The following is a 27,421-nucleotide window of genomic DNA, read 5'->3' as shown; positions in this document are numbered from 1 at the left end:
ATTTTGATTTTATTGTTAAAAAAAAATTGTTAATCATGTTAAATGAGAATCTGAAATATTTTATGGCATACTTAAAAAAGGTAATTTAGTATTAAAAATGTTTTATTTTGAATATCTTTTTAAATAAATTGGCTTCATATTTTCAGATTTTTCATAGTATATGCATTAAGTCTGGTACTTTTACCATAAACCAACATATCAATCATTTGGTAGAGGCTGATATTTTAGAAATTATAGGATGTGTTGAAAAAAATACATTGTGTTAACTAGCGACATTAGGAGTTAAAAAATGCAATCAAAACATTTTTTTTTTTTTTTGCTTGGTGGGGTAGTTAAAGGATTGATGTTTTAAATAGCATTAATGTACAAAATAAAATGTACAAAAAATGTATAACAGAATAAGAGATTCAATACATTTTACTATATTTTAAATTGCTGACAAATGGTTAAACCCTAACAGTTTGAATAAATTAGTATTTTAGAAGCTGCAAAAAAGTAAAAAAAAAAAAAAAAAAAAAAAAAAGTCTTTTAGAACGTCATAAAAAGTTCTTGTTCTAAATATGTGATGACAAGTGTGTTTGGTATACACTCTTAAAATTAAAAAATCCTGTCTAAAAAAGTGTTGGTTCCAAAAAGAACTTTTCAGTCCTTGGCTTTTAAAAGAAGCAGGTATTCCTAACAATAAATGATCTATAGCTCTGTGCAATTTTTGAATTTCAAAGAAGTTAAATGTTCTTCATAGAACCATTAATGCCAATATATAAACCTTTGTTTTTCAAAGTGCAAACTTGAGTGTGAGAGTGTATCCTGTAAAACATGGTGAAAATATAAGATAGTCATTCTTTTAAACAGGGCTCACTCTAATGTATAGAATTTACTGCTTAAGCTGAAGTAAATTATTATTATTTTTTTTCATGTTTGCAAATCCCTTTACCTCTTTGACTCATCGGCTTATACTCAAACACTCAAATGCAAACTAAAGTGAGTCCTTCTTGTGTTTATTGATCACTCAGTACTGTGGACAGTATTAACACTGGACCAATTCTCTCCTCTCCTCATATAGCAGCAAAGGTCGTCTGGACATACACAGAAACACACGTTTTGTTTCGTTTTGTTTTTCTCATCAGAAACATGCACAACTGCCAACAGCCTGCCTTCCTTCCTTCCAAACCTGACCCAGCTATAGTCAGTGAATAAATTACTTTGTCTTTGGATGATGTTATCAGTTCAAGACAAATTAATTGTCAGCTGTGGCAGCAGCTTCTCATGATGGAGACAATGCTTAACGCACACATTCACACACATTGATATATATAGTATTCTGTCTGTCTTAGGCTATACATGTACAACAGTAGTTTGTAAAATACATTAAAGTAAAATATACATGATTAGCAATAGCAGGCCATTATCACAGAATGACATTACAGAGACATAAAACAAACACACACACACTGACATACATAATTATGGCTGGAATGCTGTCTACTTTTCCTTACATCCATATCAGAGGTCAGTACCTTCACGGTTTTGCTCATGCTGTGGTGATACCCATTCTCTAAATGGTTTGAGTCATATGCACTATTTTAAAATACATTAACAATATGGCTCATGTAACCCCTTACCACATACTTACTTTCTGGCTCTCTTTCTCAGACAGACAGACAGACAGACAGACAGACAGACAGACGCACGCAGGCACGCACGCACGCACGCACGCACGCACGCACGCACGCACGCACGCACGCACTCACAGACGCACACACACACACCTATAAAACACAATTTGAAATGTTAGGAAAAATAAAAACAATAGAGAAGGTCTGTTGCACCACCAGGGGCGTTACACTGTCCATTAGCAGCATTATCCATCAAATGTATTGCAGGAGTGTCTCACACACACACACACTCTTGTGTTGTAATTGTACCAATGACAATGAACAGGAGAGTTTGTGGCTCCCATTGTTAAAGTTCTCTTATCGAGTAATCCTATAGATCAACAGGATAAGTCCATGATTCAGCAGCAATAGAAATGAATGACATCACTCATTCAGATGACCTCATGGCAGCGGGTCATTTTGGCCATCTAAATCTACACATTTTGTCAATACTGAAGTTATCAGATATACACCTTAAATGTATTAAGCTCTTGCAAAAGAATCTTGCTGGAACTGACCTTTTTTTCTTCTTCTTTTTGGTTGAAGCCTCATTTAAGAGACACTGACAATTTGATATTTTGTGCAATAAAGCAAATCCACAATAGCGACAAAACAAAAACACTCTATGAAGTGTACCTGTAAAAATGGCATACATATAGCATTGTGTATGTATACTTAAGTCTTCTAAAAGCTAATTACGACACCTAAATTATTTATAACAGTTACTTTCACAAAAAGACAAAACGAAAAGACATTTTCTGAAAGTGCTATTATGAAACACATGCCCCAAACGGTTCTGAATGTTTAAGCTTTTAACAACCTTCAGCTTCTGAGGAAATAAATCAAAAACCATCATAACACACATTTAGCCAACAATATGTCAATCATCTTTGAGCACACACACACACACACACACACACACACACACACACACACACACACACACAGATCTGTCTCTAGAGGTTGACTATAGAGGAAGATATGTTCACAATGGTAGCGATTACATCGCTGGAGATTGACCACCAGCTGATCATCATATGTCTGATCTTATATGTGTGCGGACTACCAGTGGAAGCCAACACATTGTGTCACTGGCCATTTGCATAAGGGTTGAGGTCTTTGTCAGTTGTGGCACCTCAATCGTCAGCTCTCAATGAAAATGAATGGGGCAACTGGTTGCTTTGCAAATCGCTGTCAGTGTGAATAATCTTTATGGAGATCACAAACTTCTATAGATTAGATTCCAAAATCAACTACACCCTCAGCTTATATTCAGATAAATTGAAAAGTCAATATAATGAAAACGTCTGTCACAGATTGCAGTATAAGCTGTAAGCTTAAACCGAGACAGCAAAATTGAAATGAATGTTGTTGTTGTTTTCATTGTTTGACAGCTCCGATCAGTGCAACAGCCAGCATTCTGGTGGATGAGGTTGAGTATAGCAAGAGAGAAAAAGGATATAAGTGTATGTGTGAGAGAGAGTCTCCGTCCTTCTTTCCCTTTTGTTGGTGTGAACTGTGAAGCATTCCTGTGCTGGTGTCCTTTGAGGCTCTTACAATGAGCAGCAGCATGAAGGCAAACAGCCATTAAAAAAAAAACATAACGAGATGAGCCTTCTTCTCTATAGCTATGAGGGTTTTGGTTGCCTTTGGCTGTAAATGTGACATGGTCACTAAATGCTGGTAGATATCAGTACCCAAAAGTTCATGAGCCATACAACAGACAAAGAGAAAAAAAAAACAACATTAGAAAAAATATCTTTAAGTTTTGATGGAACTTGCTAAAAGTTTAAAGTGTTAACGAGAGGGCTTTAAATGCTATGCCTTCTCTGTCGGCATTTTGAGAGCGAAACTTCACTGCAATCTGAGCTCTGCTCTAATAAACATCTATTTAATGGAGAGGTCATTCAAAATCCTCTAGATAGGAAGTAAAACTAGAAATGCATTTGTCATCTCTTCAAGTATGAATCAAATGCAGCATTTGCAAGAGGGAGCAGATTGTTGCCTTGGCGAGCCTTGTGGGACTCTGTGCTTTTTGTATTAAGGGCTAAGTTGATAAACATAAGAGTGCTTTAAAAAGTGCCAGAAAATTTAAGTAAGTGTGTGAATGTATTTGGGTTACTGGAAGGCTTGGTGGAAGCGAGGCAGTGTGGTGGTTGTATTCAGAGATGGTGGATGTGTGTAACTGGGAGTGAGTGTGTTGGCTTGTGACAGCGAGTGCGAGTGTGTGATCGTGTGAAGGAGGCTGAGAGGCTCTGGGCTGTCTTGAATGGGGCTGGTCAGAATCCCCTCCTCCTGGCTGTAAGCCACTCCCAAATTAGACCCCGCCCCTTGGTTGTAAGGCAGAAAATTAAACAGTGGAGACAAAAAATCCAGGGATGATGTTGTCTCTCCGGTCACCATGGCAGAAGAACTCAGCTTGGGTGTATCTTCAGCCTGTAGCTCTAGAAGATAACTTTCAAGCTCTGCCCTCAAAGGTGGCGGTGGTGAGTAAGAGGCATGAGCGAGTGGATACCTTAGAGTGAGTGGCCCAGATGTTGGTGAGGATTGGGATTCCATCAAATCTACAGGCTCTGCCTTGACCCTCAGCAGCTCGTGAGCATGGCTTTTCTTAACATGACGGGTTAGATGATCCTTTCGACCGAATCGTTGGGCGCAGTACTGGCAGAGGAAGTCTTTGCGTCCAGTATGCACAACCAAGTGGCGTCGCACGTCCTTACGGGTATAAAAACGCCTTTCACATTGATCACACTGATGCCGCTTTTCCTTAGTTGCGGTAGCGCTTTTCCCGGCATGCCCACGTAGGTGCTCCAGCAACAGGGGAGTGCTTGGATATGACTGCAGACACACTTGGCAGGTGAGGTCTCCACGCTGCGCGGCATGAAGAGCTTGGTGTCTTCGAAAGCCTAGTTTGGTGTTGTAACTCTTGTCGCATTCAGTGCAGCTAAAAGCCTCCTTATTGGGGTCGTGTGTGTGGAGGTGGTTCTTGAGGTGATCTTTACGGTGGAACATCTTCTCGCAGTAGCTGCACTTGTGTGTCTTTTCCGGTGAGTGTGTGGCCATGTGCCTGTGGAAACAAACAGAAATTAGCAAATGGTGACCATGCTAGAAACTATTGCTTTAATGGCCATATGTCTTACAACAAACTTGAGAATATCTGGTCCTGCTTAATGTGATTTTGCCATGCTACAGGAACTCAATTTGTTACCACATCAAATTTTAGGTTATGACTTAATCCTTTAAGTTGGTTCCACGTGTGAAATTGTTATTTCTGTGCCCCTAGGAGTACTGTCCCACAAATGTGATTTTTTAATGTACAGAATTTCATATGTAACTGCCATATACTGTAATTGTAACATCAGCTTAGTGTGTCCTGGACTTAAAACCATAGACTGTAAAAGATATGGATGTAGTATCCGTGACATCACCCATAGGTTTCTGAAGAACCCAAAAGAAGCTACCAGTAGGCGTGGTCAACCATCGCCATTTTGTTTGTGCATCATCGCACTGACCGGGGGATACCAAACAAGGGCAAAGAAGCGGAGCATGAGCAGAGCTACAGACGCCTGCTGGCATTTTGCTTAGACAGGTTTTACTTTGAGTAATACTTTATTGCCTGTTCTGACCACATGTGCTTGGTTGTATACTATATCAATAAAGTGTTTAGACTTTTAAAAACACTGTTGTAGTACATTGAGCCTCTAAACATTGGTCTTATGATGTTTTTCTACAGGAGGAAAACGCAAATTATATCCAAATATTTCAGATATAGTCCACGTTAGTAAATGCAAGGCTATTTAAGAAATTCAGGCATAACACTGTATGACAACGCTTCAGATGACTGTTCTAGAGCCTACAGCTCACCAATCTGTCAGATTCTGGAGTGCATTACAGGTCCAAAGAATAATATTAATGATAAATTATCTCAAATAAAACAAATACATTTATAGAGATGGTATATACGTATATAATTTCACTCACCTGGGAAATGGAGGCCACGTGAATGGTTTGTGAGCACAATTAAGTGCACACAGCATGCCATATCACCTGATAATTGTAAGAAATAATTCCAAAAGGCAACTGACTGCGTAAAGCCACATAAAACAAAACAAAAATATGATGAATATGCCAAGCTCAGCGGCTAATCAGCTGAGGTGAAGTGATGGCGACCAGCGAGACCTAGATGTCACTCAAGTGGCCCTTAATCATGCAGACATAATATAACCTAATATAAATTAAATGGATGAGTTATTAAAAAAAATTCACCCACCTCACAGTTATAAGGAAGGGTAATATTAGCAATATGAACCAAAATCGTTCTTTGTACCAGGCTGTAAACATCTTTTTTTCTGCTGTAAAGTTGGCCATTTTAATAGTGGGGTCGAAAGAAATTTGCTCTATATTGAGCCAGGACTAGCGGAATTTTGATGAATTGCAGTTTCAGTTACTTCCATATTTGCTTCATGAGGGACAGTGAGATGTTGCTGCTTTGCTTAAAATGTAATAGTGTAAAATTTCTGAAGATGTCACCAGTGAAAAATTGTTTGGGTAATAATGACTGCAGTTGAACATCAACTATTTCCCTCTGAAACTAGGGGTAGGTTACAATTAGGGTCTAATTACATATTTTTATTACACGTTGAACTGTGTTTTTAAAAAGAGGCTACAAAATGTAATGTCATATTATGACCATTGTGTCATCCACAGAAATGTTGAGTGCCCATTGTCTAAAGTGACTATCAAAATACAGTAATAGTTCATCCGCTTCAAATGTTATCACTCGATTGGTTATCAGCTGATAGATATGGGCCAGTACTGGTAGGCTCAGAAGGCTGTTATCATCCATCCAAATGGTTAATCAGATACTAATAGAGAAGACTCCAGATCCAGATCTGTTTTTACATTATTGTGACAGTTGGGTTTAGTGTTGTGGTTGGGATAGACGTTAATAAAATACAATTAATGGGAAATTTATTTAATAATGTAAATAATTCTCGTTAACTTCCGGCCGCGGCCATATGTGATCTATAGCTGATTAGCCATGTGAATGGATGATAACAGCCTTCTGAGCCTACTAGTAGGTGCAGAAGGCCTCTATTGGCCCATATCTATCAGCTGATAACCACTGATAACGCCCATTCAATCAAGTGATAACATTCGAATCGGCTGAATAGTTCATAAAATACCATTACATTTGAAATAAACAGAAATTGTAGAGTTGCAAGATTATGTGAAATTCTAGTTTTGAGATAAGTGGTACTTACCGTAGGAGTTTATACTTCGAGACGAAGGCCTTGGTGCAGTCAGTGTGTGTGCAGTGATACGGCCTTTCCCCTGTGTGAGAGTATGAATGCACCTTTAACTTCTCCAAGCTGTTAAAGGCCTTCTCGCACAAAAGACAGGAGAAGTTCTTCCTCACTTTCCCCTCCTCTCTCCTTTTCCTCACCCGACAGTGTTCTGCCACAGTGGGGCAGTCTTTTGGAGATACTGTTGCCATGGCAACTTAGCGATTGCAAGCCATGTGGTGGACACGAATGATACGTCCCAGCACAGAGAGTGCAAGAAAGCCCAAATCTTCAACACAGCAGAGACACAAGGCCCTAAGAAAAAGATATGAAAACTGTGGATTGAGTTGTTTCTGAGCATCATCAAAAAAACTAAGTTATGAATGTATCTTATACAGCTTAAGTTTTACTGAAGCTAAAAAAGAAAAAAAACATATAAATCGTTCCCAAATGATGTTTAACAGAGCAAGGAAATGTTCACAGTGTGTCTGATAATATTTTTTCTTCTAGAGAAAGTCTTATTTGTTTTATTTCGGCTAGAATTAAAGCAGTTTTAAACTTTTTACAAGACAATTTAAGGTCAAAATTATTAGCCCCTTTAAGATATATTTTTTTCGACTGTCTACAGAACAAACCATCGTTATACAATAACTTGCCTAATTACCCTAACCTGCCTAGTTAACCTAATTAACCTAGTGAAGCCTTTGAATGTCACTATGAGCTGTATAGCAGTGTCTTGAAAAATATCTAGTAAAGTATTATATAATGTAATCTTGGCAAAGATAAAATAAATCAGTTATTAGAAATAAGTTATTAAAACTATTCTGTTTAGAAATGTGTCAAAAAAATCTTCTCTCCGTTAAACAGAAATTAGGGAAAAAAATAAACAAATAAACAGGGGGGCTAATAATTCTGACTTCAACTGTATATAGTACATAGCTTATAGCTTAGTATATGGTATTAGTATAAGGAACACATATTCATTAATAATGACTTCTGACTCAATATACTCCTAATATAGGGCTTGTTAAGTTGTGAAAGTTATGCAGACTAAAGCATCAATATTTGCTTTATAAGTACTAATACACAGCCAATATCTCAGCTAATATGAAACTAGTTCAAACAGTATTATTCCTCAAAGAAATAAAAGGAGTTCTAAGCATCAAAAATAATTTTATAAGTTTTATAATACATTATACACATTTCAATATCCCTGTTTTTTTTTTTTTTTTAAGGAAAACAATGACTTTAATAGAGCAATTCCATGCAAATGTCAACCTTAAAAAAAAATTAAGATTTTTGTGTAAGCAAGTATTTTACAGTGTTTAGAAATACTCAAAAATGTATCTGTCAATGTTTTCCAACAATTATATTTGACTTAACAAAGTCACACAAGTTGCAATTTCACATCAGTCGCATCCATAACGGATAGATGTCACATCCATAATGACACTTTTTTTCTCATAAATGCAAAAATCTTAAATAAAATAAAATCAATCATTTTTGTTCTATAGGGAGCCAACTTTGACCCTTTAGATTATCATTTTTTTTTCTTTTGGGTTGAGCAGTTTAATTAGTTAAAGTATGTTGTATACTGCAAACTCGCAGACTTTTTTGGTCACATCCATAACGGATGTTTATTTCCCTCATTTAAATAATAAAAAATGCTTACAGATTGATATTTTTCTGACCACGTAACTCTGTGGTTGGTTGTTCTGTAAAAGACAAACTGATGTTTCAATATAATGTTAACATACACTTTCTCCGTGCATTTGTTTTGTTTTGATTTGTCACATACATAACGCTGGAATTGCTCAATAAGATTTTTAGAAGACACAAAAACTCATTCAGTGTAACAAAAGTCTTGTCAGGCATATAAAGAACAAACTCACGCTATGCTATCTGAACCATGCGCAGGCCCGTTTCCCGCTTCGTTTGAGAAGTGTGAGTGCTCTGAATTGGGCTCAAGTGCGGTTCAGTTGGGCGGCCCTGTGCTCAAGCGCGGTTCAGAGGGGATGGGGGACAATCGTGCTAATGTGAGTACGCTCTAAATCAGGGGTGGGCAAACTCGGTCCTGGAGGGCCGGTGTCCTGCACAGTTTAGCTCCAAAACTCTAATCAAACACACCTGAACAAGCTAATTAGTGTCTTCAAGTTCACTAGAAATCTAACAGCAGGTGTGTTTGATTAGAGTTGGAGCTAAACTGTGCAGGACATCGACCCTCCAGGAATGAGTTTGCCCACCCCTGCTCTAAATGTTATTCCATTATCCATTATATTTTTGAGCATTTTATTTAATAAGGTACATATTTCATTTCCTATGTTTTATCCATTCCACGGCAATAAGGTTTTAATAAATTAACCTACAGTTGAAGTCAAAATTATTAGCCCACCAGTTTATTTTTTTCCTCAGTTTCTGTTTAACGAAGAGAAGATTTTTTTCGACACATTTCTAAACATAAAAGTTTTAATAACTAATTTCTAATAACTGATTTATTTTATCTTTGCCATGATGACAGTAAATAATATTTGACTAGATACTTTTCAGGACACTTCTTTACAGCTTACATTAAACGCTTAACTAAGGTTAATTAGGTTAACTAGGCAGGTTAGGGTAATTGGGCAAGTTATTGTATAAGAATGGTTTGTTCTGTAGATTATCGAAAATATACATATAGCTAAAAGAGGCTAATAATTTTGACTTTAAATGGTTCCTAAAAAATTAAAAACTGCTTTTATTCTCGCCGAAATAAAACAAATAAGACTTTCTCCAGAAGAAAAAATATTATCAGACATACTGTGAAAATTTCATTCTCTGTTAATCATCATTTGGAAAATATTTTAAAAAGAAAAAAAAACTTCAAAGGGGGGCTAATCATTCTGACCTCAACTGTACATATTATTACTTACTAATTTATACATTTGTATAAGTACAGGTTAGAAGTAAGTTAAGTTGTTCCATTTAAATTGTATGAGTATCAAGCATCATATTACCCATTTTTCGATTTATTATCACAAAAGTTATTTGAAAAGTTAAGAGTAGAGACTTAACTTGCATCTAATATGGATTATATGTATAATATTTGGTGATATACATATATCTGTCTTTTATCAATCCTGGGTTGTATCATTGGAGACATTGATTAAGTGATTAAACACTTTCATTTACTGCTATGGTGGCATCCATGTAAGTAATCCAAATATACAAGTGTGATAATGCAATGAATGTAGACTATACATACCACATAAAACATGTATCTGATTATGTATTGCTTAGTCATCCCGCCACCGTCTCTTCTATACTGCTCTGCATTTTGTTTAGTTTTCCTTCATTTCTCTCTCTCACAAAACAAAAACAAAACTCACAAATGTTTGGCTGGCTACCTCCTCAGTTTTTTCAATGGTATACAATCTTATTTTGTTTCCTGTGTGTTTTTGTTATATTATTTCATCAGAATCTGCAACCTTTAAGGGACTTTGTGTAAATTCAAGGACATCAAAATGTGATAATTTAAAGCTATAGATTATCATTAAATACAATGAACTGTTACTTTAAATATTTTTTTATCACAGTGATCTCTAACACTTTCTATCATATGAATTAAAGTCTATAATCCAACAATATAAAGATTCTTTTTTAATAGTTTTGTAAAGTAATTTTTGTTCTTTCTTTAATGGAGAAAGTTGATTTATTTATTCATTTATTTTTTAGATTGTATTAGTTACATTCTTTAATATTTATTACAAAACTGTTCTTTTAAGACCTGGTCATTGAAAGAATCTTTAGGAAACCAAAACTGTAAACTTTATTTATGGAGAATTCTGCAAATATTAAAAATTTTTCTTTTTAAATAAAACAGAAGAAGATTAAACCAATTGAATGCATTCTTGTATACCATCTTCAAACTTAAAATGAATTATTTCCCTTTTAATATTATAGATAATATTTTTTTTTCACCAAAACCTTTACCAATTAAATAGCATAACCACAAAATGCATGTAGACATAAACATCTAAAGTTGTGTACAGACAAACTAAAACTAAATGTCCAAAAAACAAAAAACTATATATTTTATAATAAAATTTTAAAAATTAATTTTCTTTAAAAAAAGAAAAACTAAAACATATTCTACTAATCACAACAAAAACAACAAGAACAACAAAATAATACGAATGTCTACGAAGTTCCAACAGTTACACATATTCTGATCATGTAAAACAGCATCTAAAAACTTTATTACCTTAAACAATTGTGAGTTTGTCACAGACATTTGTAAACCTTGCACTCACAGAAAAAAAGGTTCACGGTGGTACAAAAAAAAATGTTCCTTGAGGAACAGTTTTGTACTTTTGTAAAAAGTTGTACCTTATATGGTACAGAAAAGACCTCTTATGATACTGTTCTGTGCCTTTTATTGTACAATTGAAATGGAGGTACACAATTGTTCTCATAAAAAAGGTACATAAGTGTTAGACAACTCCTTTATTACAATATCTATGAAAATAAATATGACTGTAAAGGCAAAGTAATTTTATGAATAATTTCCATAAAACATAAATCATCATTTAAAAGCATATGTTAAAAGAAACTCATAAACATTAATTACTGAGTTCTATAATACAAAACAACTGATACAACAAAACTATAGGTATTGTAAATTAAACATTTAAGGCATTTTTAATAAACATTTGGTAAGCATTTTCTAATAAATACAGTTTTATTATTGATATCCACTATCAATTTGCTTTCAACTACGCATGTGAGCTGGCATATGCATATGCAAAGTGTTCCAGACATTTAAGTATTGTAAAGCTAATCAAACATTGTGCATATCTCTTTACAATATTTTTGCATAAATCTATTTCTATTTTAAAAATAAAGGAAATTAAATTAACTTTTAAGTGATTTCAAAGGTTTTGTGGGAAAATGTGAGAAAAACGTTTTATATTGTACATGGGAGAATGTGAATGAAGTGTTGTGAAATGTTTAGCAAAAAATTATGTTAATGATGTTTATGTTAAATGATTTTTTTTATTCTTTATTGTAAATTGAAAAGGTGCATTTACACAAAAATAAACTTTTTTACTGAAAATAAATTGAAGCATTTTGGATATAGTAAAATGACTTTAAATAGTTACACATGCACAATAGAACACATTTGACGCCATTAAGGTACAACGTGTCTTGTCAGTGTAGTGGTACCTTCATGGATCAGATTTGTACCTTTGATGAATGTATAATATTGGATCTGCAGGTTTTAAAAACCAAAGGTACATTTTGGTTTCCCATGGTACAAATCATGTTCTTAAAGGTACAAACTGCAATGGAAACTTGTTTCTTTGTCTTAAGGTACAATTCTGTCCCACAAAGAGGTACTGCCCCAGTGACAAAAGTTTGTACCTTCTTTCGTATTTCTGAGAGTGTTCTGTCAATATGAAATACAAATAAAACATCTATAGTAGTTACTATTACAAAAATAAAAAATCTACTTTGATGAAAAAACAAATATATTTCAGTTCTTCCCGCATCAAATTGTATTTTACTAAAGGATTACTTTTATAACAATTGTATTATACTTTAATAGACGAACAATCACTGTACCTCTCTGACTATACTCGAACAAACTTCATGAGGTTCTCGATATGCACTTTATAGTGCATGATAAAAGGCAAAAAAAAAAAATTCAGCGAAACTAATCGATACAGTTCGTACCCCTAAAAACAGAAAGATACAACAGAATGTTCCGCGTTTTGAGTAGTTTTAGACTGGACATTTCCCACTCACGTTTAAACTAGGAACAGAATAGCTGTAACTGCGCAGTAAACCCGATGACCCCGCTCAACTCAAAAAGCACACAGAGGAGAAAAGGATGGGGGTCCTCAAACCCCCTTAAAGAGAAACTATATCTACCCTTCCACCGCATCCACAAGAAAAAGGGTAACATAATATTAAAGTTTATTTAAATGTAATATCGCTGTAGTATCGACTTGTTATAGTATTATTATTGCCGCAGGTTTTCCACTTTTTGCTATGTAGGCTATTCATATGCCGTGTATGCACATATGCACCATCTCTCTTGTTGCGCGCGCTCGTGGCCACACGCACACATCACGTAAACATTTAAACCAGTTGCTCATAAACAATGTATACTTTTATTTCAACAGTTCCCACAATGCCGCCGATGCTCCTGCATGTGTTCCCACACCAGCGCCATCACATGCACAAGTTACATATGACAGCTATTTGATCGCAAGCTATACAATAAATCTACAGACATTCTGCAAAAACACACCACACCCGGGCCATACAGCACCCAACAATTCTCATATTAGTAAGGACTTCTCAATGTCACTAGTTAAATCAAACTATCACAAGCATAATTCTGTTTTGGGGGGTTTAATTCCAGTGGAACTTCATCAATCACTCATCCTGAGGATTTATTTTTTCTCTTAGTCGAATCTGGACAGATAAACATTCAAGAGCTCAGCTCAGCATGTCCTAATTAGTCCCCCTTCACTTCTCCCACCATTTTGGTTGTTTGTGATATTGACAAGCAGCTTTCTCTTCCTATAATGACCCACAGTGCAGCTTAGTGTGACTCACTGACACCCCTAATGCCGTATACTGACCGTGAATCCGAAAAGGCTAGTAAATTATGTGAAAGTCGAATAAAGTTTAACAGCTAATGTATTTAATTGTGCGTTTAACTGTGATTACGGCCAAGAAGGGTGCTTCTATCACAAACTCCGTGTTTGCGTGCATGTTTGTGTCAAAACTTTCGCACCATATATGCAGCGTGTATTCTGTATTATTTAAATGCAAGTGTGTTCGCTGCGGCTACGACTGAACTGCTTATTTTTTGAAAGAATAATCTTGAAATATTTTCTAAAAAAACTTTTTTCAACTTTTCTACAATTACACGCGTTTCTCTGTTTATTGACATTCGTCTGCGCGCAACGTGACTTGACAGAAACAAATAACAGAATTAAGTTACATTTTCTATAGAGTTCAATATTTCGTCGCTTTTCTCCCAAGTTGCAAACTGGCGCTGATTAACTCAAACTTTTTTTCTCTAGCTTACCCCTCTCTCATAATTTGAATAACCCCGATATTTTAATTAAAGAACAGCGTAACAATTTTCGCAAAATGGGTAAAACTTACCGCGGGAGCGTTAACATCCTTTCTACGGTATTTTTCTTGACTTTCAACTATTTCCCGGATTTTTAATAATTTTTTTCTCATATTTTTTGCTGGACGCGGCGGGCCTAAAAATTGTTTGCTTTCCCCTCTTTCCAGCAGCCATTGTGTATGCGCTGCGATGCAACCAAACTACGAGTTAACCACGCCCACTACGGAGCCCTCCTTCCTCGCTCTTGCGATTTGTGTAATAAACTGTCATTTTCAGATTTTACTGCCACTGACTTACTCTTTCGGAAAATCTCAAATTTAAGACTCGTCGGAGATTCTGTCAATCGGCACGACATCGATTAATATCTGTTTAGTTAATAGGAGGGCCAAATTGTTACAATCCTTATTCCATTGGCTGAAGGAAGTGACAATTCATGCTACCGTTACCGGTGACGCTTTCCGACTTGCAGTCGGATTGGCCATCGGCGCATGTCATTCATCAGCAAAAGGTTAGGTTACGTTGTGTTGTGACATTGCTGTGCGACTCGCAAAAGGTAAGTACTCGCAGCATGAAAAGTACTGTCCAGTGGCAAGCTCACCCTGTTTGTATTTTGTTATTAAACGTGTTCTATTATGTTGTATTTCGTTGAGGGCGCTCGAAGAAATGATAAATTACACTAAGCTTAGCTAAAACCACCGGTCTTCTGCCCAGTAACGAGTTTGAATGACTGAGGTGAGGTCAGTGTGGTGTGTTTCTGTGCCCACTGGAACTTGTGTTTTGATGTAAAGTCATTTAATATACGAACAATTTGGCCGTTTGATTTGCAACTAGTCTAGCAACTGCGAAGTTATCACTTAGATTAACGTTAGGTAAAGGTCGTAGAGATTTGAATTCGATGACTATGTTGCTGCATATAATGTCATATACATCAATAATAAATGGTCAATATTTGCATTGTTAAATATATAATACTTACTATAAATTGTACACACGTAACCTTCCATCCATTGCATATTAGACCTTCATAGTAGGCATGTTCTAATACAATTGTTTTTTAAAGATAAATATATACCTTAAGGTGTATAATTAGCATAGACATAGGGGAACGTCCGCCACAGATTATTGAAATGTCCCCACCTATAATTTAATCGCCTCCTAAATAAAATAATGCATTGTGGAATTTTTTTTCCAATCAGGTTTACTGTGCAAGACTGAGGTGAAACATGAAAATAAGCAGCCACATTAAAAAAAAAAGTGTCCGTCATTTGTTCACTAAAAGTCCATCATAATAGTAACCATGGATGTGCAATATATATATATATACATATATATATATATATATATATATATATATATATATATATATATATATATATTATTTTTTTTTTATTTTATTTATTTTTTTTTATTTTGGCCTCCACGACGATAATGAAAAAAACAACACTCAAGATAAAATGGTTATTGTTACATGCCTCCCCTTTCCAGAAGTCTGCATTCATTCTTTGTCAAAGTAAAACCATGTAAATTTACTTTTGTACCATAAGACATGCTTGATTTTATGTTATTTTATTACTAATTGTATTTAATTCATTAATGTATTTATTAAAGTTTTTTTAAGTGCGAAAAAGAACATGTGCTGTTTTGTTTGCATGCTCAGAGAAGGAAAAGAACATGGACACGTAAAGTCATCTTTTAGCTTAAAATGCTTGAATGGCAACATTATCCTTGCAAAAATGTGTTCAGATGCGGTGGTAAGTGATTATGCACAAATAAGCTCTCAGTAAACGGAAGTCTTTATTAAACTATATTTTTGTCAGACATTCCTTTAATTTTACATTTTAAATATGAAGTTACATTTAGCTGGAAGGGCATTCGCTGCGTAAAACATATGCTGGATAAGTTGGCGGTTCATTCCGCTGTGCCAACCCCTGATTAATAAAGGGACTAAGGCGAAAACTAAATGAGCAAAGTTACATTTAAATTCTAAAATTGGTGTCAAATTTGGTCCCCACCAATATCAAAAGCAAATCTAAGCCCATATCTATATATATGTATATAAATATATATCTATATATATGTATATATATATATATATATATATATATATATATATATATATATATATATATATAGTCACATCTAACTTCATTAAATGCATTATATGTAGGCGTCAGTCTTGTCAGAATATGATATTACTGAATATAATCTTAGTTTCTCAATATGTTACTAATAGATTCATTACTAATTACTAATAGATTCAGCTGAGCTATTTAGAAACTGCTGTCATTTCAGATGTTTTGCCATGACACACAGAGATGACACAGTCAAGTGATTTTCTGGAAGGCCATTTCTGTTGTGTGCTGCACACCCAGTAGTATTTGTTTTACTGATCTATCAAGTCCTTGAAACGAAAACAGTCAAAAATGCCCACCCTCAGTTCCTTGTGTAACTGGAGCTCTCTGCCATTCCAGCTGTGACACAGATGCAGTCGGTGGATGATGGCTAACAAATCAAGTGCACAGAAAGTTCGGAATGCGGATAGCAACCCATGCATTGAGGTCAGTCAGTCAGTCTTCTGTGTAGTTAATGTTATAACATGTTATTTTTAACATAAAAACTGTATATGAATGTTTTTTATGTTAATGCATTTTAGTTGTGACACTGTCCAAATTGAATTTATTGCTGCACAGTGTTAAAGTTGTACACAGTTTCATAAAATGTGCTGCATTTAAAATGAGACGTTTGATCTAAATTTTCTGTCCTCTGTGTGTGCATTGTCGTAGGAGAGTGATAATTCTCAAAGATGTTTGGATGCATACAACTATGATAAAAACATGTGTTCCGCTTACTTCATGAAGTATAAAAGCTGCAGGAAGTACTGGGTAAGTATTCTGGGAAACTAGAACCCACAACAAATTCCAGTTGCCTGCACAATATATCGTTTCAGCATCGAAATTGCAGTGTGCATTAGGCATGGGCTTGTATAAGTCTGACGATATGAAAACCTTGGATTAAAATATCACGATTTCACAGTATCACGGTATTGTGATTTCAGCTCTAAAATAAGGTTTGTTTTAAATGTCCGGATAAAAAGCAACAACTTTTTCCCCACTGAACACAATGTATTTTATTTTAGGAAACATTTATAATATTTTGGAGCAAACATGTCAGGCTAAATAATTCAAATAAAATCATTGACTTCTGCTGTCTTCATTAGTTTCAAGAACACAGATTTCTTTACAACACATTTAAAAACCCTTACCATATACTTTAGGAACAGTACAGAATTTTATCTGTTTTAAAACCTTGACTTTTCCAAATCACGGTAAACCCTGAAACCAGTCATCATCCCATGCCTAGTGTGCATACTTACAAAAATGTGCAATAGTCACATCACAGGATCTGCAATGCAAATCGGGATTTTTATTAAACAGGAACCACAGCTCAGAATTTGTGAAGTCACTACAGAGTTTAATTTAAACCCTTATCTAGGAGTGTGAAAGAATATTTTCATGTGTTTTTTTTAAAGTCTGTGACTTATTTAAACCATTTGGACACAAGAAATTATAAAGCTTGCCACATTAACAAAGATTTTGTGTTTAATTATTTATACAATTAAGACTATACACAGTGTTATATTGCATTAGATTTTACATTAGATTATTGAATTTCTGTAGCCACTGTTAGACTCTACCAAAAACATATATATGTATATGTATGTATTTTTTATTAATTTTGTACATTTTACGCAGATGCACTTCCTTGCAAAATAATCAAATCTATGTAAAATGATGAATCCTTTCCAAATAGAGTAGCTTATCTGAATCTTGTGAAATTATAATCATAAGCCTGTTTTTTAATTTTTTTAAATATTTCCCAAATGATGTATAACGGAGCAAGGAAATTTTCACAGTATGTATGATAATATTTTTTCTTCTGGAGAAAGTCTTATTTGTTTTATTTCGGCTAGAATAAAAGCAGTTTTACATTTTTTAAAAACCATTTATGGTCAAAATTATTATCCCCTTTAAGCTGTATTTTTTTCGATTAGTCTACAAAACAAACCATCATTATACAATAATTGCCTAATTACCCTAACCTGATTAACCTAGTTAAGTCTTTAAATGTCACTTTAAGCTGTATAGAAGTATCTTGAAAAATATCTAGTTAAATATTATTTACTGTCATCATGGCAAAGATAAAATAAATCAGTTATTAGAAACGAGTTTTTAAAACTATTATGTTTAGAAATGTGCTAAAAAAAAAATCTTCTCTCGATTAAACAGAAATTGAGGAAAAAATAAACGGGCTAAAAATTCAGGGGGGCTAATAATACTGACTTCAACTGTATATCGCAGAAAATGTTTGTTTGTCAGTTTTGCGATGTCAGTTTTTTCCAATATCATGCAGCCCTGGTCATTTCAGTCCAAAATGAAAAATCATGTCCAAACCTTCCAAACTCAAATCATTATTTTAAGTTGAACAGCTCCATTGTCAATCAAAATTCTTCTCTTAAAATTCCTAAATGAGTAGTAAGGAGTGGATGATGGGCCATTGAACTATTAGAAAAAAATGTACATCACAACATGATGAAAAATGCAGTCTTATAGTCCTGTATATAGTGCTAGTTTCTTACACATCTCATCCAAAGTCTTCTGTTTTCCTTTGTTTTGATTTGATAAAATTTCTCATCATTCAGTTTAGTGATACAGAACTCTAATCCAGTCTAGACCTGCCTTGAACCACCTTAGCTGTGTGTTTATCTGAATATAACTAGCATTCAACAGCTTCATTCAGTAGTATAAGTCTTCATAATCAACAAAGTCAGCAAAAAAATAATTTTGTTGTCTGAATGTTTTGAACACCTGCATACTAAGGGCTTGGAATAAAGCAGTGTGACAAGTGTGGCTCTGTAGTGCAAGACTGTAAATCAGTATGTCCTGGGTGCAATCAGTAATGTGGTTTTCCCACACACTTGGGCTGTTTTGAAAATGAAGTCACATTAAATTGCACAAATTACAGAGCTGTGGCTTCTTGTTTTTGGCTATGTATAATATGGTAATGTACTGTGACATTTGGACATTTAAAATTATTTTCAGCTATCTGTGTTTAGTGTTTGGTTAGAGAACAGTTAGACTTGTTTCAGCTGGTTGTGTATTGGTTGTTGGACATTTAAAATTGTTTTTCAGCTATCTGTGTTTAGTACTAGCAAGTTTTAGCCACTGTTTCCTTTTGTTTACTGTAAGAGCTTGCGTGCCGAGCCGGAGGTTTTTCGCGCGCCCCCGCGGCTACAGTTTCGGGTGTTTTCACTCTCGAGGCGTGTCCACCTGAGCTCAATCAGCAAAGCGCTCGGGGGTGTATATAAGCGACTAGTCTCACCGCGGCAGCGGTCGCGGCAGCCTCGTGTGAAGACCGACGAGGGTAAAGACCATCGACTCTACCTGTGCGACTCCACCGAGCAAAGACACTGACAAAGCACTTGAGTACTTCTTACTTTATTTTTTTTCCTTTTCTCTGCACTCATTATTGTTTTCCTTGCACTTTATTATGTGTTTACTAATTCCTGTTGTTACTAATACTCGCAGAGCATGGGAGGTACGCTGCAGGCGCAACCCTCACAACCTTCGATCAATTCATGTATCCTCTATTTCACAACTCTCTCTCTCTGTGGGCCTCTGGAATTGTCAATCTGCTGTTAACAAAGCAGATTTTATTACCTCCATAGCCACTCATTATGACTTTAGTCTCATGGCTCTAACTGAAACCTGGCTGAGACCGGAGGACACTGCTACACATGCAGCTCTTTCTACTAATTTCTCTCTTTCCCACACCCCTCGTCAGACAGGGAGAGGGGGTGGGACTGGACTACTGATTTCCAAAGAATGGAAATTCACTCAGAGACCGTCCCTGCCAAAAATCAGCTCTTTTGAATTCCATGCAGTCACCATTATCCACCCCTTTCGCATAAATGTGGTTGTCATCTACCGCCCACCGGGTACATTAGGTCACTTCTTGGATGAACTGGATGTTCTTCTCTCATCTTTTTCTGATTATGACACTCCCTTGTTGGTGCTAGGTGACTTCAACATCCACATAGAAAGACCTCAAGCTGCTGACTTCCAGACTCTGCTTGCATCTTTCGACCTCAAAAGAGCACCTACCTCTGCTACTCACAAATCAGGTAATCAACTAGACCTTATTTACACTCGACATTGCCTCGCTGACCAAACACTAGTAACTCCACTACAAACATCGGATCATTTCCTTCTCTCTCTCAACATCCACATTACTCCTGAGCCGCCACACACTCCTACTCTAGTTGCCTTTCGCAGAAACCTACGCTCTCTCTCACCCAACAGACTATCCACCATTGTTTCTAACTCTCTTCCTCCATCTTCCAAACTCTCTGCACTTGATACGAACAGTGCAACTGATACACTCTGCTCCACGCTAACATCATGTCTAGACAGACTATGCCCTCTGACATCCAGACCAACCCGAGCCAGTCCTCCTGCACCCTGGCTCTCTGATGTTCTCCGTGAGCATCGCTCAAAACTTCGGGCTGCTGAGAGAAGCTGGCGAAAAACAAAAAATCCTGAACAGCTCATAACATACCAAACTCTTCTGTCTTCTTTCTCGACTGAGGTTACTTCTGCAAAGCAGACATACTTCCGTCAGAAAGTCAACAGTGCCACCAATTCTCGCTTGCTTTTTAAAACATTTTCCTCCCTCCTTCACCCTCCTCCTCCACCCGCATCCTCCACACTCACTACTGATGACTTTGCTACATTCTTTTGCACCAAAACTGCAAAAATCAGTGCTCAATTTGCTGCACCTACAACAAACACGCAAGATACACCACCAACACCACACACACTCACCTCTTTCTCCCAGCTCTCTGAGTCTGAGGTGTCCAATCTCGTGCTATCAAGCCATGCAACCACCTGTCCGCTAGATCCCATTCCCTCTCATCTCCTGCAAGCCATTTCTCCTGCAGTCATACCAACACTGACTCACATAATTAACACATCTCTTGACTCTGGTCTATTCCCTACTTCATTTAAGCAGGCTAGGGTAACCCCTCTGCTAAGAAACCCAACCTGGATCAAACGCTACTTGAAAACTACCGACCGGTATCCCTGCTTCCATTCATGGCCAAGATTTTGGAGAAAGTAGTGTTCAATCAAGTCCTAGACTTTCTTACTCAAAACAACCTCATGGACAACAAGCAATCTGGCTTTAGGAAAGGCCACTCAACTGAGACTGCTCTGCTCTCGATTGTGGAGGACCTCAGACTGGCTAAAGCAGACTCTAAATCATCTGTCCTCATCTTGCTGGATTTATCAGCTGCTTTTGACACTGTAAACCACCAGATCCTGCTATCTACGCTTGAGTCACTGGGCGTCACAGGCACTGTTATTCAATGGTTCAGTTCCTACCTCTCGGACAGGTCATTCAGGGTGTCGTGGAGGGGAGAGGTGTCCAACCTACAGCATCTATACACTGGGGGTACCTCAGGGCTCTGTGCTTGGACCACTTCTCTTCTCTATCTACACGGCATCTTTAGGAACAGTCATCCAGAAACATGGTTTTTCCTACCACTGCTATGCTGATGACACCCAGCTATACCTCTCTTTCCACCCTGATGATCCCTCGGTTCCAGCTCGCATTTCAGCCTGCCTGTCAGACATTTCACTCTGGATGAAAGATCATCATCTCCAGCTTAACCTCATGAAAACGGAAATGCTTGAAGTTTCTGCCAACCCGACTCTTCACCATAACTTTTCAATCCAGATGGATGGAGCAACCATCACCGCATCCAAAATGGTAAAAAGCCTTGGAGTTACGATTGATGACCAACTGAACTTCTCTGACCACATTTCTAGAACTGCCCGATCTTGCAGATTCGCACTCTACAACATCAGAAAGGTCCGACCCTTCCTATCTGAACATACAGCTCAACTCATTGTTCAAGCTCTTGTCCTCTCCAAACTGGACTATTGCAACTCTCTGCTAGCCGGGCTACCAGCTAGTTCTATCAAACCTCTTCAGCTGCTTCAGAACGCAGCTGCACGAGTGGTCTTTGATGAACCCAAAAGAGCACATGTCACTCCGCTACTCACCCGTTTGCACTGGCTTCCAGTTGCTGCCCGCATCAAATTCAAAGCTCTGATGTTTGCTTACAAAGTGACCTCTAGCTGTGCTCCTTCGTATCTGCTCTCACTTCTGCAGATATATGTGCCCTCCAGAAACTTGCGTTCTGTGAATGAACGTCGCCTCGTTGTTCCATCCCAAAGAGGGAAGAAATCACTTTCCCGAACTCTCACATTCAATCTGCCCAGTTGGTGGAATGAACTCCCCAACTACATCAGAACAGCCGAGTCACTTGCTGTCTTCAAGAAACGACTAAAAACGCAACTGTTTAGCCTCCACTTTTCCTCCTAATCTGCAATTGCCTCTCTGGCTATACCACTAACTGAGCCCTCTTTCTCTCTCTCTCTCTCTCTCTCTCTCTCTCTCTAAAAAAAAAAAAAAAAAAAAAAAAAATTATACTAATGTTTTGCTTCTTAGACTTTTACACGCCTGAAACTTGTCTATAGCGCTTGTTCACTGCTGCTCTTATAGTTGTGTAAATTGCTTCCTTGTCCTCATTTGTAAGTCGCTTTGGATAAAAGCGTCTGCTAAATGACTAAATGTAAATGTAAATGTAAATGTGACCATCAAAATGTTATCTATAGACAAAGTTTTTTTTATCCTTTAACTAAGTTGCATTAGACTTGTATCAAATGAAAGTGTTACTACCTGCCTACTTTGTATCAAAGTTAAAATACAAAAAAATGGCAGCAGTTAAGAAATCATCTAATGTGGATGTTGTTTGCTCCAGCTCTTTTTTTAGAACTCCAGTGTGAAAATCATATTTCACTTTATACAATAAATTACAAGCAGTTTTGTATGATTAAACATAAGTGTTACAGTAGTTTCCACTCAGAATTTGATTTATAAAGTAGCTCCCTGTCTAGTGACTTATATTTTATAGTAAATGCAATTATTTATTATAATAAGTCGTTCCATAGTTTACTTTTGTACAAATTAAAGCTTGATCTAGCTCAGGATTGTTTTGATTATTTAAACATTATAAGGTGTTTTCAGAATGATAATGTTGTGAATTAAACTGCATAGGTTATGCAAAAATAAATGTCTAATCACTTACCTTGATTTGGTTTCATATCCATATGAATTACAAATGGCAGAATGAAGCATCAATTAAAAACTTGTAGATGAATTAAATGTTGAATGACAATGTCACTCTGCCCATTATCTCATTTTGTGTTTAAGTATTTGTATTTGCTTTAAAACTAATTTTCGAATACTTATACAGATTAATAAAGTAATATTTTTTCAAATATGGGTGGCGTGGTGGCGCAGTGAGTTGCACTGTCGCCTCACAGCAAGAAGGCCGCTGGTTTGAGTCCCAGCAGTTGTCATTTCTGTGTAGAGTTTGCATGTTCTCCCCATGTTGGTGTGGGTTTCCTCCGGGTGCTCCGCTTTCCCCCCAGTCCAAAGACATGCAGTACAGGTGAATTGAATAAACTAAATTGGCCATAGTGATTGAGTGTGTATAGGTGTTTCCAAGTGCTGGGTTGCGGCTGGAAAGGCATCTGCTGCGTAAAAACATATGCTGAATAAGTTGGAGGTTTATTCCGCTGTGGCAACCCCATATTAATAAAGGGACTAAGCCGAAAAAAAAAATGAATGAATGAAAGTTGGCGGTTCATTCTGCTGTGGTGACCCCTGATAAAATAAAGGGACTACGCCGGTGGAAAATGAATGAATGAATGTTTCAAATACAAAGGCGCAACACAGGCTTTGATCACACTCTGTATGGCAGTGATGTTTCCTCAGATATGTTATCAAAGGCCTTCTAATTGAAACAAAGATGTTGATTGTTAATGTTAAGAAGTTAGATTCACAATTGATAGTCTGTTGTTTTTGGGATGAACTACTCGTAAAGAAAAAATTGAATTATAAAGAATAAGAAAATTAAGTAACACTAAACTAAATTATACTGATTGCCCATTATGTGTTATTGTTCTGCTGATTTAAGGTTTCCTTACCACCATGTTTCATAGTTTCATGTTTCATAATATGTGGTGTGAGTAACTTTTATTTCTTGATCTATGGGCTCTATAACAGAATAAATTGGTTTTGCACTTGCTCTATGAACTTATAAAACTTTGTCCACATTTTAATTCATAATGTCTTTAAGCAGTATCGCATATTGTAGAGTAGGCACTACTTTCGGTTAAAAATGCAAACACAAAATCGTTGAATTCTGTTTTGGTTTCATTTCTATTTATGCATTCTTGTTCAAGAGATGCACTATTTTGCTAAAAGTTTTGAGACATCTGCTTTTACATGCACTGATGCACATGAACCTTAATGATATCCCAAACCTAATCCAGTTTAATGCAGAGTTGGTGGACTCTTTGGCACTATAACTCTTTCCACAATTTTTGTTTATTTTTGTGTATTTTTGATTGACAATTCTTTTAGAAGCACAATTGTAAGGTCAGGCACTGATGTTTCATAATAAAGTGTTCTATTGGGTTGAGGTCAGGACTTTGTGTAGGCTAGTCAAGTTACTCCACACCAAACTTGCTCATGTATATCTATAAGTGATTCGCAGTTATGTTGGAAGAGTTGGAAGCCATCCCCAAACTCAAAAACTTGGAAGCAATAATTTCTCAAAAATCTCTTGCTGAACCTTAAATTCCTTTCACTGGACCTACCTCTGAAAAAACAACCCCACACCATAATCCTCTTCACCCAATATTACACTGTAGAGTCCAATCAGGCAAGTACTATTCTCCTGGCAACCACCAAACCAAGACTCATCTATTGCCAGTTATAGTGAACCCAGTGGCGGTGTGCTTTACACCACTACATACAGCGCTTTGCATTGCACTTGGTGATGTAAGGTGATGTACCACTGTTGAATTAACTGAGAGTGACCCATTCTTTCACAACTGTTGGGAAAGCAGTCGGGGCATTGATTTTATACTCCTGTGGCCATGGAAGTGATTGGAACACTTTTTTCCAGATTAGTTTAGGGGTTGTCCCAATGCCTAAACATCTTGTCTTCTTTCCCTTCTATCACAGTCGCCATGGCTTGTTCAGTAGAGGCTCAAAGATATTTAAGCTTTGTTTTTTCTGTAAAGCTGCTCTATAATGATACTTTTTTGTGTTATAAAAATATGACGTCACATCTTCTTTTCTTTATATTTGACGGTTTCAGCATGATGTGATGCTGCAGCGCAAACGTAGCGGAGTGAAGCCGGAAATGCCGAACGCTGAAGAGCGACAACAGATCCTCACAGCCCTCGGCGGAAAACCCTACTGACATGTGCTCAAATGGACTCAAAAAGAAAACAGACATTTCTTGAATTACCAGTTCAACCTTCTGGATTTATTAAAAGTATGTTCATTTCTGTGGACAATTATTTAATATCTAATTGTATTTTCAACAGTTATGATGTGTAACAACAACTAATGCTGTGTATTTATGAAACTGTCAACGGCTGCCTATTACAGTCTAGTTTTATGTGTATTCAGTCATTCAAAAATGAATATATTTTGAATATGAGTGAGAGTCGTGTCAAATCTGTTCACAATACACATTGTTTCAAAGCAGCTTAACAGAAAATTATGTTGCATGATTATTATATAATTATATGGCCCATGTGTAATTCATTCAACTGAAAAATTTATGTTTATATAAAATATTTAATACAAAATATTTCATAATAGCAAGAAATCACAACAGAAATGGGAAAAAAATCTAGTTATAAACAGTATCAGTAATAGTGGATGTGTATGGAATGTCTTGGAGGTCCATCCAGAGGTTAAACAGATAGTTTAGTATAATTGATTTAATTAATATTTTAATTAAACTTCACTGAGACCAATTTCCCAAAAAACATAATTAAAATGTGTATTCTTCATGTTATCTCTAAATGTTGTAATGCCCTAAATAATCGAAAAAGTCACTGGCAGAAATGAACACTAATTGTTGTGTAAGAGTAAAGTAGCTTGTTGGTTGTAATTAGACTTAATGTCAGTGAATTGTGGGTATTGTAGGCTTTCTTTACAACTGGCTATGACACCGGTATGTCCACATGAGGGTGCACTGTTTCCACTACAAATACTGAACTGACATTTAATAGCCTTGGCCTGTGTTTAGAAAACTTCAATGTTCCATGTACAAAACCATGGGTCAGTCCGATTATACATCACAGGGGGATTTGAATTATAATTTAAATGCATTTAATAATTACTCTTCCAAAAAGACAATGGAAGTCCTTTAGTGTCTCCTCAATGGATTTACTGACATTTGGGGATTGTATACTCCTACTCATGTCATTCTGCCTAATGACTAATTTGTTGGTCATTTGCATATGAATTAGACTCTTGCATTTTTAACATGAAGAGTAAACAACTAAACATTGTGTAAAATCATTGAGACAGTGTTATTGACAACAGAACTGAAGATAAAACACCAAACACTGTCTTGTTTATGTAAAAACTAAATTAGCAGCCAGAGTTATCTGGAAAAACAAGAGTAAACATACTTTTAAGCCATGAGCCAATTTGAAGCAATGGTTCACTCAATCAAAAGTGAATTGCACTTTGTGTATAACACAACCTGACTTTACAAAACTAAACCCTGAATGCACAATTAATCATCATGAAACCCAAACCTATTTACATAAAACTGAAAATAATGTGCACTACTGCCCAAACATTCCAATTTCTCTCCATTCTGGTGTAATTTATGCCTCTTCCAGTCAGCTTCCGATTAAATAATCATCATTTGTCACTTGAAAAAGCATAAAATGAATCAGAAATGCCATTACTTTTTGGCTTTAATTATAACTAAAGAAGACAAATCATGTTGTGTCTTTAATTACTCTCTGCAAAGATCAATAGTTAATGTTAGCGGTGTAATTCATAATATAATCGCAATGTTATTTATAATAATTATTTGTATGATTGCAAAAAATGGACTGCAAAAAATGCTGTCTGCAAAAAATTTTCAACTTAATTTTTTTGTTTAAATTCAGGCAAAATATTTTTTTACAACCACTCAACCTAAAAAATTTTGGTAAATCCAAGGAATCATCTTTAGAATTATTATTTTTTTCTGTGTAATAATACATGTTTCTAATAGCTGAACATTTAGTCACACATATCAATATCATATCAAAATATTTATTACGGTATACAGTTGATGTCAAATTTATTCTTTTTAGAAATATTTCCCAAATGATGTATTTCCTATATTTTTTATTCTC

General features: G+C 36.0%; 2 protein-coding genes across 2 annotated transcripts; one reads left to right on the top strand and one right to left on the bottom strand.

Annotated features, from left to right (window-relative positions):
* Positions 1-977: 977 nt before the first annotated feature.
* plag1 (pleiomorphic adenoma gene 1) lies at positions 978-14,270 on the bottom strand. Its single transcript, XM_056462202.1, has 3 exons — positions 14,102-14,270; positions 6,920-7,255; positions 978-4,722 (listed from the first exon to the last, which is right to left on the bottom strand). Exons 2-3 carry the CDS (start codon positions 7,150-7,152, stop codon positions 3,774-3,776), a joined length of 1,182 nt encoding a protein of 393 aa, XP_056318177.1. The 5' UTR covers positions 7,153-7,255; positions 14,102-14,270; the 3' UTR covers positions 978-3,773.
* A 289-nt stretch (positions 14,271-14,559) lies between these two features.
* On the top strand, positions 14,560-25,713 carry chchd7 (coiled-coil-helix-coiled-coil-helix domain containing 7). The gene is made up of 4 exons (XM_056462201.1): positions 14,560-14,622; positions 16,541-16,627; positions 16,853-16,951; positions 25,366-25,713. The coding sequence occupies exons 2-4, from the start codon at positions 16,565-16,567 to the stop codon at positions 25,468-25,470; spliced, it is 267 nt and encodes an 88-aa protein (XP_056318176.1). The 5' UTR covers positions 14,560-14,622; positions 16,541-16,564; the 3' UTR covers positions 25,471-25,713.
* The last annotated feature ends 1,708 nt before the right edge of the window (positions 25,714-27,421 follow it).

This window comes from Danio aesculapii, chromosome 7 (genome assembly GCF_903798145.1).
Source record: "Danio aesculapii chromosome 7, fDanAes4.1, whole genome shotgun sequence".
NCBI classification, from domain to species: domain Eukaryota; kingdom Metazoa; phylum Chordata; class Actinopteri; order Cypriniformes; family Danionidae; genus Danio; species Danio aesculapii.
This window is presented reverse-complemented; position numbering and strand designations above follow the sequence as displayed.

Coding starts and splice junctions, on each gene's coding strand:
- plag1 (XM_056462202.1), bottom strand. CDS start 7,152: ATGGCAACAGTATCTCCAAAAGACTGCCCCACTGTGGCAGAACACTGT. Junction 4,723..6,919: donor TCGAAGTATAAACTCCTACG/GTAAGTACCACT, acceptor TTGTTTCCACAG/GCACATGGCCACACACTCAC.
- chchd7 (XM_056462201.1), top strand. CDS start 16,565: ATGATGGCTAACAAATCAAGTGCACAGAAAGTTCGGAATGCGGATAGC. Junction 16,628..16,852: donor ATAGCAACCCATGCATTGAG/GTCAGTCAGTCA, acceptor GCATTGTCGTAG/GAGAGTGATAATTCTCAAAG. Junction 16,952..25,365: donor AAAGCTGCAGGAAGTACTGG/GTAAGTATTCTG, acceptor TGACGGTTTCAG/CATGATGTGATGCTGCAGCG.